Source organism: Schistocerca gregaria, chromosome 2 (genome assembly GCF_023897955.1).
Source record: "Schistocerca gregaria isolate iqSchGreg1 chromosome 2, iqSchGreg1.2, whole genome shotgun sequence".
NCBI lineage: Eukaryota > Metazoa > Arthropoda > Insecta > Orthoptera > Acrididae > Schistocerca > Schistocerca gregaria.
Window position 1 is genome coordinate 536,067,715 of NC_064921.1, and position 12,718 is coordinate 536,080,432.

Below are 12,718 nucleotides of genomic sequence, written 5' to 3' on the forward strand. Positions count from 1 at the left end.
AAAATTTGAACAATTCAAGCTACAATTTACAGTATGTTAATTATTATGAATTTTTTGAATGTGTTGTTGCGAAATATCTAGCTGCACGTACATTCAGGCAGCTCGCACGCTTGACCGTCGGAGGAGAACTGCCAGGAGGGGGTGGGGGGTGGGGGGTGGGTGAGGGGTACCCAGTCGCAGTGCTCCGTGTTACCTTCCACCTGCTGTAAGCAAACAAATTCAATCGCTTCCCTGCTGTGCGAGCATAGGTCATGTCTGAGGAGCGGTTTAGTTACATTATCTACGGGCATTAATGGAAGTGGGCAGTACTCTTGCTCCTTGGATGTTATAATCACCCGTTAATAATAACTGCCCCATTACTTTTGTGAATGGAATCTTCCAGCAAAGTAAATCAATTTGCAGAAGGATACAGGCGCTGACGACTGACTGTACGGACGAACAAGAGTTGCCAATTGGAACTGCTGTAAGTTTTCGGCTATTGACCAAACAAGTTATCTGTCAGAAGTCTGTGACTTCAGCAATAAACCACGCGCCATTCAATAGATGTGGGAAGGATTGCTCACACAGTGGCGTGTGAATCCATGAACGCCCGACTCACAGCTATAGTAACGAGATCGACAGTTAGACTGGCTACAGCCAAATAGTAAAGTCTGACCCGGCAGTTTGCAGATCCTGCCTAGCAAAGACTTTGCATAATTTACAAGGTTTTGACGCAGGAAACGTTACGGGTGATTACTGAGAACAGGTGATTTTCGGCCAGCTGTGCCCTGAAGTACAACTTGCCGCGAGCGTGTTTGTGACAGACGTGTGTTCCGCAGAGCCGTGCCGGGACGTGCGGTGCAGCGAGGAGGGCGCGGTGTGCCGGGTGTCGGTGTCCGGGCCGCGGCGGCAGGCGGAGTGCTCGTGCGGCGGCGGCTGCCGGGGGCCGCCCCAGCCCGTCTGCGGCTCCGACGGCCGCTCACACGCCAGCGACTGCCACCTGCGGCTCGCCGCCTGCCGCCAGGGGCTCGCCCTCACCATCCTCTACAGGGGCGGCTGCCACACCGGTGAGTCCCGACACAACAAGAGTGCACACACCAGTAAGGATCCCTGCTAACAGTATCACTCTACAAGGATAGCTGCTGCACTAGTAAAGCACACCGCATTCAGCACCATTCTACAAGGGTAGCTGTCGAACTGGAAAAGCTTCGCACAAATAACGTCACTCTATAAGTGTAGCTGGCACACCAGCAAGGCTACCCACATTAAACAGAACCAGTCCAGAAGGATAGCTACCACATGTGTAAGGCCTCCCACAAACAGCAACAATATACAGTGGCAGCTGCCACACCTGTTAGGCTCCCCACAAACATCACCACCCCACAAGGTAGCTGCTAAACCAGTAAGGCTCCCCACAAACATCATTCTACAAGGATAGCTGCCACGTTGGTATGGGGCCCACAAATAACATCACTCTATAAGGATAGATGCGACATTGGCAAGACTCCCCTCAAATAATATCAATCGAGTAGCTGCAACACCAATAAGACTAACCACATAAACAAAACACTCGACAGGAGTAGCTATTACACTGCTGACGCTCACCACAAACAAGCTGTAGTGTTGGCAGAAGAGCCAACACCGTGTTACTAGAAGAGGCCGAAATGCACGCGTTTTAGCTCACGCAGGCTGGCGTGAGGAGGGAAGAACTATACTGACGTGAGGTCTGGAACATGACAAGGAATTAGAATTCAGAAAGGGGACGTAAGTAATTTGATACTTAACTTTAATCCATTAATGATGAACGTCGCTCTTGACGGTACATGTTTCACAATATTATCTGTTAGTAACTGAATATGGCGCCTCGCTAGGTCGTAGCAAATGACGTAGCTCAAGGCTATGCTAAACTGGCGCCTCTGCAAATGAGAGCGTATGTAGACCGTAAACCATCGCTAGCAAAGTCGGCTGTACAACTGGGGCGAGTGCTAGGGAGTCTCTCTAGACTAGACCTGCCGTGTGGCGGCGCTCGGTCTGCAATCACTCATAGTGGCGACACGCGGCCGATTTAAAGGCTACCACCTAACAAGTGTGACACCACAATAGTCACCACGGCAGTAACACTTCCCACAAACAGAAAGACCACTCTGCAAGGATAACTGCTGCACAGGTAAGATTTCTCACTAACAACAACACTACCATGGATAGTTGCCACACTGGTATGGCTCCCCAGAAGCAACTGAAGAACACTACAACAGAGGTTGCACCTTCAGTAAGACTCCTCACAAACTTCACTCTACAGTGATAGCTGACACATTAGCACTGCTCCCCACAAACATCAACACCACTTTACAAAGACAGCTGCTACACTGGCAAGTCATCACACAAGCAACAACGCTACAAATGTAGCTGCCACACTGACAAGGCTCCTCATAAGCACCAGCACTCTACATGAGTAGTTGCCACCGGTGTATGTCTCCACTAACAGCTGCACCATTCGACAAGTGTAACTGCCACACCGATATGTCTCTGCACCACCACTCTATAAGGGTAGCTGGCACACCAGCAAGGTCCCCCCCCCCCCCCCCCCCAAATCAACATTATACTACGAGGGTAACTGTCACAACGGTAAGGCTACCCACAATTATCACTCTACAAATGTAGCTGGCATTCTGATAAATCTCTTCACAAACGATATTACTCTATAGGGGTAGCTGGCACACGAGCACGAGTAAGTCTCGCCAAACAGAACCCTATTCTACAAGCATAGCTTCCACACTGGTAAGGATCGCCACAAACAACAACACTCTGTAAGAGTAGCTGCCACACTGGTAAGGCCACCAACTAGCAGCAACAGCACTCTACAAGGGTGGCTGCTACACCGGTAAGTCTTCTCGTAAACAGCAACAAGGACAGCTGAGGTTCTCCTCAAAGAGCAGCATGCTACAAGGGAAACCTGACACAGGTTTGTCTCTCCACTAACAGCAGCACCATTTTACAAGTGTAACTGCCACACTGGTAAGGCTCCCCAGACACATTACCGAACTACAAATGAAGCTGTCTTACCAGAAAGTCGCCCCATAAGTAGAACCCCCAACAAGGGTAGCTGCCACACCGGTAAGGCTTCCAAGAAGCAACTACACCACTCAACAATAGAGGGTGCTCACAGGTAAGTTCCCCAGAAACAACTATACCACTCTACAATAGACGGTAAGCTAGAATAACAAATACAATATTCATTTCTAAGCAATCAGCCCAGTGGCCCTTGATGACTCACAGATAGCTTGACCGTTGATAGATTCGTAATTGGGTCCGTAGGTAGAACGCATTTCATTAAGTTGGCGACTATAAATGAAAAATCATCTTATAAATGGTATGGATGCGCGTAACTCGCCTCAATGCATTACTCGGTAATAAACCGTGTAATTGAAAGTTTCATTACCATTCTACGCTCCAGTTGCTTTGCATAAGTCTTGAACACCTGTAGCATGTTATGAAGTAAAATGTAACGTGTTTGACGACTGGCATTCTTAAAAAACTGTCTGCCGAGTTATTGATGTAAAGATGTCTTTTAAGAGGAATGATGTGCCCTGTAAGGCTACTGCAGACCTCTTAAAGGTATCTTTTACCGGCACAATGCTTGTTTAAGAATGAAGTGGAACTAACCACAAAAAAGGTAGGAATGTTTTACTTTTGAACGCCAGCACTACCGTTACACCTCCTTGACCAGTCAGAATTTGGCAGGAGAGCAGAATTCGAATTTTGGCGGCAATTTGGCAAATGTAGTTACACATGTCTGGTTTCTTGTATACGAAAGGTTTTAGTAAAAACTTTAACAAACTCAATACACTATTTTTCTATTTGAAAGAGTAGTTCAAAGAAAGCAAACAGTTATATGCAACAAACAATACAATAATGATCTCATTAGTTCAAGACTTTAGGAACAGTGACCGCACAGAAACATGCGCTGCCTCATTCACGTACGAATACTTATAAAAAGTAATGTCTGAATGGCACAAACGGATTATGGAAAACGTTAAGTGGGATCCCCGAATAATTAAAATTCTTCAGTTCACAATTTGTATTCCACAGAACAATTACAAAATTGTATCACCTTCAGCATAGCGATCATTGGCTCTAATGAATTTGCCCCAGTGTTCCAACAACTGAAAGAAACAATTCTTTAAGTTATCTCAGTTGTGCTGCATAATGCCTCCTGTGATTTTTGTTTCACCTCTTTTGTGTCCAGGAAAGGTGTCGTGTCAGTACTGGGAACAGGAGTAATTGCCATGGTATCACCCGGTGAACAGGATGGCTGCGAAACAGTAATCTTTTGTTTTCACCTAATGCTGGCCGACACTCACTGCTATGTGACTGGAAACGCTGTCGTGATGGAGGCCACAATGTTTCGATAGCCACAGTGCAGGACGTTTCCTTCTGCTGTACCTCACGCAAACGCTTTAACACTTGAAGTACATAATACCGGTTAACTGAGGGGCCTGGAGGAACAAATTAAAGGTGCTCTCCCTTTCATGTCAGAAAAAAACCATTTCGTAGTAGTTATTAGCTATGCTTTCTTCGCTGTGGGCGATGAAACACACACCTGAACGCTTCCTGCAAGCACGACTATGGAAGCAGCGCGGCAGTTTCGGCACCTCATTGCCATACAAGAAAACAGAAACTGGTGTCACCATGTTATTGTTTAATGCTTTAATGTTTATAACTGCAAAATATCTGAACACATGGAGTAGAGTTTACGAAAATAAATGCTATTACTGCGACGTGACTGATGCTTTCATAAGAGATGATGATTGGTCGACTGGACCAAAACAATGTGCAGTAGACGCACCCAACGAGAGAACGCGTCTCTCGCCCACAGGAAAGCAATTCTCATTTGTGTTCGCCTTCGTACATACGTCGGATACTACGTATATCAATAAAGGAAATGGGCGATGGACGGAATCTTGTAGCGTCCTCCACTTTGCATTACTTTTTTGTTTTGTTTTCATAAGTACTTTAACTTCTATGATATAACTCGCCATTATTTTCTGTTCTCGACACTTTCTTCGTCTCACAAGCACTGTGAGCCTCAATTATTTATTCTATGTGCTTCAACCTCAATCTTCCCCTACGGTTTTTAGCAGCACACGGCTTCTTGTATCTCTACGAAAGTTATTTCCTGGTGCTTAACACATGCCGTATTATCCTGCCCCTTCTTCTAGTTCGTGTTTTCCACACATTCTTTTACATTCCGCTTCTACGGAGGATCTCACTATTTATTATAGGAACAGTGCGCTTAATATTCAGCACATCAGAAACGTTTGAATTCACTTCTTTCCCTATGTGCCGATAGTCCACAGTGCACTTCACCACAGTGCTGGGCTCCGGATGCAGAATCGCCTAGACAACTGTACAAAATTAAGATCGATGTTTGATATTAGTAGACTTTTTTGGGAGAACTGTTCGCTGTGCCTATAGTCTTCTTCTTATGTCCTACTTACTTCATCCGCCTGTGCCATTTCCCTTCGAGGTTAGTGTAATTCCGTAATTTTATTTGCTACGTGGCTCTCAGTTTCTTCTTAATCTCATTTCTTTATCCCTCAGTACTTTCGTCTTTGTATGTTTTACTGTATCTGTATTCTGTACCGAGTATACAGTTAATTCCACTCAACAGATCCTGTAATTCTTTCCCGTTTTTTACTGAGGATAGCATTGTCATCAACGAATCGTATTATTGATTCCACTGCGAAATGTTTATTTTAGTTCCTTCATTGCCTTCTTAGATGTATAGGTAGACAGAATGAGTCGATACCTTACGCCCATTTTAATCTCAACATTTTTGTCTTGGCCTTCGATTGTAATAGTTACCTTTAGGTTAATTTACATATTAAATAATTTGAATTCATGTTGTTTATTAATCGACCGTGACTGTTTCAAAAATATAAGATGGATTTCAAATACTGCTATCAGTCACAAAATTTGTTGCCAACTAAATTATTTATTTAGCGACAGGTTTCGTGGTGATACTATAAAGGCATTGCAAAATTTTTAACACATGTTTATGCAGATATTAAAGCTTCTTTATATGACTGCTGTGACCATCCTGTGGAGAGAGAGAAGGATAACCTAGTAAGAGGTGATGTCACTTTGTGTATTGGTGTTCTGTTCACATGAAATGTTTTTTATGAAACATTCACTTGTTGTGCCACGCCATTTTGTGACTGTTAGCGGCATTTGAAATCCTTTTCATATCTTGTACATGTTATCCATATTTTCTTCTGGAAAAGTCTAACGATTTCTCAGCCAAACAGACAGACATCCAAGAAGTCTTCAGCTTTGTTCTTCATTCTTGTATATACACTATCTGATCAAAAGAATCAGGACATCTACTAGTGGGCATTGATGTTGGGTGTGTCCACCCTTCTTCGTTATAAGTGTGGACTCCGCTTTGACACTTTCACTGAGATCTCTGAATGTCTGTAGAGGAATGCCAGCTCATTCTTTCTCTAGAGCTCAAACAAGAGTAGATTTTGATGCTGAACGCTGGGGTCTGGAGCAAAGTGGACGTTCTAACTCATCCCAAAGATGGTCCATTGTGTACAGGTCGGGACTCCAGAAAAGCCAGTCCACTCCAGGAATGTTATTGTCCATATACCATTGCCTCGCAGATACGACTTTACGAGAGGGTGCGTTGTCATGCTGATACAGATCATAACTGTCTCCGAACTGTTGAAGCTGTTGGCATAATTTATGCAGGACACAGTACTATAAAATCAGTTCATATCCTTCCGCATTAAGCGTTTTTAAATTGCTACAATGGGACCACATTCTAACCATGCTGTAGCGGCAGTACCTTCATACTTCACTGTTGGGACTTCATATGGTAGCAGGAAACGTACTCCAGACATTCGAAAAACCCGAAACTTTCTGTCGGATTGACACAGGGTGTAGTGTGATTCATCAGCCCAAATCGCACGTTTCCAGTCATTTGTCCAATGGTGTTACTCTTTCAACCACCTCAAGCTTCACTTAGCGTTGACTACAGAAATCTGTGACCTCTGAGGAGCTACTCGATCATTGCACCCCATTCTTTTTAACTCACTAGGCACTTTGTGCAGATAGGAGTTTGGATTTCTTCCTCTGATTTCATCCATCTTCCGTAATGCTCGATGGTGCCTGTCCATCAGTACATGAGGTCTACCTGTTCATGGTTCAGGTGTGGTTGTGCCTTCGTGTTTCCAGTTCACGATCACATCACAAACAGTCGAGTTGGCTGGCTTTAAGAGGGTTGAAATATCCCTGATGGATTTGTTATTCAAATGAAATTTTGAAATTGTGGAAGGATGTTCAGACGAAACTTGTTATTATCTGTGCTGCTTTGTCAGTAGCAAGAAGGTATAGTTGCTTACAAACACTAGTTAAACCAGCTCAACAGTTGAACGATAGGTTGAAAGAAAGTTAGGACGCCTTAGAAGTCACTGAGCTTGTCTGAACGATCGAATCTGCTGTTACTGCAATTTTTCTCTTTATTGTTATTTCACTCTCGAAAATGGGGCGAGCTGGCAGCGGCACAATACGCTGCTCTTCAGCCAAGAGAGTTACAGAAAAACATAGCCAAGTGAGAAAAGAAGACATAACATAGAATGGTATATATTGGTGAATAAACAAGAACAAAGATAGATTATAAATGGTAGATTTAAAAACAACATAGGCGAGAGCCACATACACATGCCGAGAATGAGCACTGTGAGTCGACACATAAACAAAGGAACACCGCAGTGGGAACACAAATGAATGATGCTGGCGGCACTGTTGGTGCTGGTGGAACGTAGCACTGCATATGGCACTGGAGAAATACTGACACCACAACGAAAATGGTAAAAAATCACTGCACCAAAGGGGACCTACCACTGGGTGAAGGGTAGGAGGGAGGGGGAAGAAAAGGGAGGGGGGAGAGGCGGTAGGGGGAAACCAGGAGGGGCGAGGAGGGGAGTGGTGGAAGGGAGAAGGAAGGAGCCGGAAGCCTGGGAGGGGGGGGTGAAAAGGAGAGAAAAGGTGGTTGGCAGGGAAAAGGAGAGAGAAGGGAATGGGGAGAGGGAGGGAGAGAGGGAGCCCTGAGGAGGGAGGGGGGAGAAGAAGGGATTAGATCTGGTAGGAGGGGTAGATGGAAGGCACTAGGACATCGTCCAGGAGGGGGAGTTGGCGGAAGCCACCTTGGGTGAGGGTATGGAGCGTGTGGAGATGGAGACTACATCTACATCTACATACATACTCCGCAATCCACCGTACGGTGCGTGGCGGAGGGTACCTCGTACCACAACTAGCATCTTCCCTCCCTGTTCCTCTCACAAACAGAACGAGGGATAAAATGACTGCCTAAATGCCTCTGTACAAGCCCTAATCTCTCTTATCTTATCTTTGTGGTCTTTCCGCGAAATAGATGTTGGCCGCAGTAAAATTGTACTGCAGTAATCCTCAAATGCTGATTCTCTAAATTTCCTCAGTAGCGATTCACAGAAAGAACGCCTCCTTTCCACTAGAGACTACCATCCGAGTTCCTGAAGCATTTCTGTAAAACTCGCGCGATGATCAAACCTACCAGTAACAAATCTAGCAGCCAGCCTCTGAATTGCCAGGTGGGACACTGTGGTACAGGCGCGGCAGCGGGCTAAGCTGGGAGAGGATGGGGAAACCAAAGGATTGGGGGAGAGCCAGTTTGCTGGAGATGTATAGGACCCATATTCATTCAAGGAACAGGAGGAGGTGGGGCAAGGGAAACAGATCGTAAAGGATCCGCCTGGGGGACGGGAGACGGATGCAACATGCGAGGTGGAGTGCATGGCGGTCAAGGATCTGGAGGGATTTGTAGTAGATGGTGGGGGGGGGGGGTGCAGTGAAGATCGAAGTGTGGTGGGCATAACGCAGGATGGGGCGGATGAGGGTGTTATAGGTATGTAGGACAGTTGAAGGGTCTAATCCCTATGTTCGACCAGAGAGGAGTTTCACGAGCCAGAGACGGTTACGTGCCTCGGCTTGGACTGAGAGGAGATGGGGAGGGGGGGTGTTACTGCCTTTCTGCTGACCTTCTTTTATACTGGCGGGTCAAGCTATTGTGACGCCTAGTGGTCAACTCTGCACCAAACAGGAGTACGGGGATGTTTGTGACAAGATAATGTTATTGTGGTGGGCAACTCGGACCGCTCTAGGCAGAGCTGAGAGTGACTTTGTCGAGTGCGTACACAGCAGCAGTGTGGGTGCGCAGGCGTGAACCCGTGCTCGGCGGCCGCGTGCCCGGCGGCGGGCCCCGGCGCCGGCGGCTGGCCGCGCTGCCTGGTGTCGCCGTCGTCCGGCGAGGCGCGCTGCGTCTGCCCGCCCGCCTGCACCGCCGCCGCGGCCCCCGTCTGCGGCTCGGACGGCCGCTCCTACCAGACGCTGTGCCACCTGCGCAGGGACGCCTGCCTGCGCCGCGACCCCGCCCTGCACGTGCTGCACGCCGGCGCGCCCTGCGGTCAGTATACCATCTACTCGCGTCCTCATTGTCTTGTGGTCTTCACTCCTGAGACTGGTTTGATGCAGCTCTCCATGCAACTCTATCCTGTGCAAGCTTCTTCATCTCCCAGTACCTACTGCAGCCTACATCCTTCTGAATCTGCTTGGTGTATTCATCTCTTGGTCTCCCTTTACGATTTTTAACGCTGCCCTCCAATACTAAATTGGTGATCCCTTGATGCCTCAGAATGTGTCCTACCAACCGATCCCTTCTTCTAGTCAAGTTGTGCCACAAACTCCTCCCCAATTCTATTCAGTATCTCCTCATTAGTTATGTGATCTACCCATCTAATCTTCAGCATTCTTCTGTAGCACCACATTTCGAAAGCTTCTATTTTCTTCTTGTCCAAACTATTTATCGTCCATGTTTCACTTCCATACATGGCCACACTCCATACAAATACTATCAGAAACGATTTCCTGACACTCAAATCAATACTCGTTGTTAACAAATTTCTCTTCTTCAGAAGTGCTTTCCTTCCCATTGCCAGTTTACATTTTATATCCTCTCTACTTCGGCCATCGTCAGTTATTTTGCTTTCGAAATAGCAAAACTCCTTTACTACTTTAAGTGTCTCATTTCCTAATCTAATTCCCTCAGCATAATCCGACTTAATTCTACTATATTACATTATCGTCGTTTTGCTTCTGTTGATGTTCATCTTCGTCCTTATTAAGCTGCTCAAAAATCACACAACGGAGGCTTTCACGGCTAATTTTGTTCATGTGCATTCTATTGTCGTACAAGGCGTATTCCTGTGCCTAAACTCCCGCCTCTTAATGCTGGAAACATGACAGAGTTCCAAATACTCCGTTACTTGATTATCGAACTCAAACAAGCTCGGCATCCTGAACTCTGTATACTTATTCGCGCAACAGTGGAATTGCGACGTCATCAGATTGCAGGTGCCGACAGTGATCGCTAGAAGTCACACGATAACTGAAATATATTCTAGCTTCCTTGTGCGGCATGTATACCGCGACGCGTCTGTGCTTCGTGACGACTGTGCACTTTGACTTTTGCTACTAAAACATCGCCGAATGCATGTGAATGACCTCTATCTGGTCAAAAGGACGTGGCGATTACTACACGCTCGTTTTTCAGTTAAGGAAATAACAAGACAAATTTTGCTAATATGTGTATGAGATGAAAAGAGGACCGTTGTATTACATACTCGAGATGATTCATGGTGACATTAAAAGCCAAAATTATGAACACTATGCACAACTTGAAATAAATTCAGCGAAACACACATTTCTTAATAATTCAACATTTATGTCAAAGACAAATATAAATTTTGGAATAAAATACACTGCAAACCAAACGCACTGGAAAATGGAAAAAAATGCGCCACATTTGCAAACAATCTCATTTAACAGAGTCACAACTCAACTGGCATAAAAAACCAATAACCAAGAATAATAATAAAAATATTAATAATAATGTTGTTAATAATTACATGAAGACAGCTAATTCTCAAATAACACAATCCACAAAAACAACTTCACTACAATAGCTTTAAGCGTCTCAAAATTAACGTACGCCCCCGATTGTAATCGAGGCCTAAAATTTCCGATACAGGTTTGACTACGTTCCAGATGCATAATGTAATAGAAGGTATCATTCAATTCCTTATTACTAAATTTTGAAGTTGTTCCAAACTTGCAGTTCCCAACAAAGTAGCCATTTCGGACCACGGACAATAGTTATTATCTTTCTCTTTCTCAGCATGCCCGATCGGTCTAAGGCGCTGCAGTCTTGGACTGTGCGGCTGGTCCCGACGGAGGTTCGAGTCCTCCCTCGGGCATGGGTGTGTGTGTTTGTCCTTAGGATAATTTAGGTTAAGTAGTGTGTAAGCTTAGGGACTGATGACCTTAGCAGTTAACTCCCACAATATTTCACACACATTTGGATTTTTTTTCTCAACGTGCCATAAACTCCTTCTTCCTTGTGCTAAAATTAAACAAGTCTCACAACCCACGTTTCGAGTATGGTAATGTCCCCCGGTTCGACCGAAGAAAACAGATCTAAATTACTCGAGCGTCGTCTGAAGTCTGTGCTTTCAGACGTTGAGATAGGTTGCAACGAGACGGCGCAACTATTGGCGCACTGATTTGAAAAGATTGACAGTCCTCGGCCGTTGTCGGTCGTCAGCGGAATGCCCCATTGTCGGTGTAACTCTCGCTGCAACCTTGGTTAGCAGTCTGATGACGCAATGACCCGACCATTGCGTGGATACGTATCGACCGCTTCGCTTGCTGAACTTGTTTAAATCTCTAGAGTGCTATCTGAGTCCTGATAACGTCTGATGATGTCTGCAGCATTAGGAGGAGAAACATTACGAATAGGAATATGCGTTCAATCACGACTTAAAACCCATAAAACAAACATCACCAAAGATGCACCAAAATTATTTTCCACCCCCCTGCATACTTCCGAGCGTGTAACGGCTTACGTTCAAAAGGAGAAGGGACTGAAAGAGTAGGTTTTATTGACTGAAAAAAACCTTAAAATGAAATAAAAATAAAACAGTAACCAAAATGAAAGTAGTGGGTTCGAAAGTACATTCCTTGTAGATATGGGGTGACAACAACTGTTACTAACACTCAAAATTGTGTTGCTGCACCTTGTGCATTATAACATGCTTGTATACTTCTTGACGTTCTCTCCACAAAATGGCTTAGTTTCGTTCACAATCGGACAAACAACGCGCTCCAATGAACAGCACTGAGAAGGTACATTTAGTTTTGCCTCGATCACACAGGTTGCTGTAGATAGTGACTTCCTGTGGTTAAGATTGTTAATAACGATGTTTCCAATTAAAGAGTGCCTTTCAGAATTTATTATGCCCTATTTTAGCGCAGTCACATACTTATTAGAGGGGTCAATTGGTTATACTGCATGATTGTTTTCACTAGTGGACAAAAGTTAAACATTACTGTAAATGGTAGTTATAATTCCCTTCAGATGGAATTGTGTAACATGCGTACAATAGGTGAATCCGTATGTACAAACAGTGTCGTAATTCAGACATGGGAAATTGCGCAGCAGGCGTACAATGTTTTAGTGATGTCTGGACGAGGGGGCAGAACATAATCTATTTGGTGAGCTGAGAGTGTAATGAACTAAGACATGATTTAGGCTCTATTTTCCACAGTAGAATAATCAGATGGCCCCCTTTCAGATCACATT

At 45.1% G+C, this 12,718-nt stretch overlaps 1 protein-coding gene across 1 annotated transcript in view; it reads left to right on the top strand.

The window, feature by feature from the left end:
• Window positions 1–12,718, top strand: part of LOC126330717 (agrin-like) — a 195,961-nt gene that overhangs the window by 103,338 nt on the left and 79,905 nt on the right. Inside the window, exons 5-6 of the mRNA XM_049996390.1 lie at window positions 819–1,046; window positions 9,239–9,484. Of these exons, the coding sequence (XP_049852347.1) occupies window positions 819–1,046; window positions 9,239–9,484 (474 nt within the window). The remainder of the gene's footprint in view (window positions 1–818; window positions 1,047–9,238; window positions 9,485–12,718) is intronic.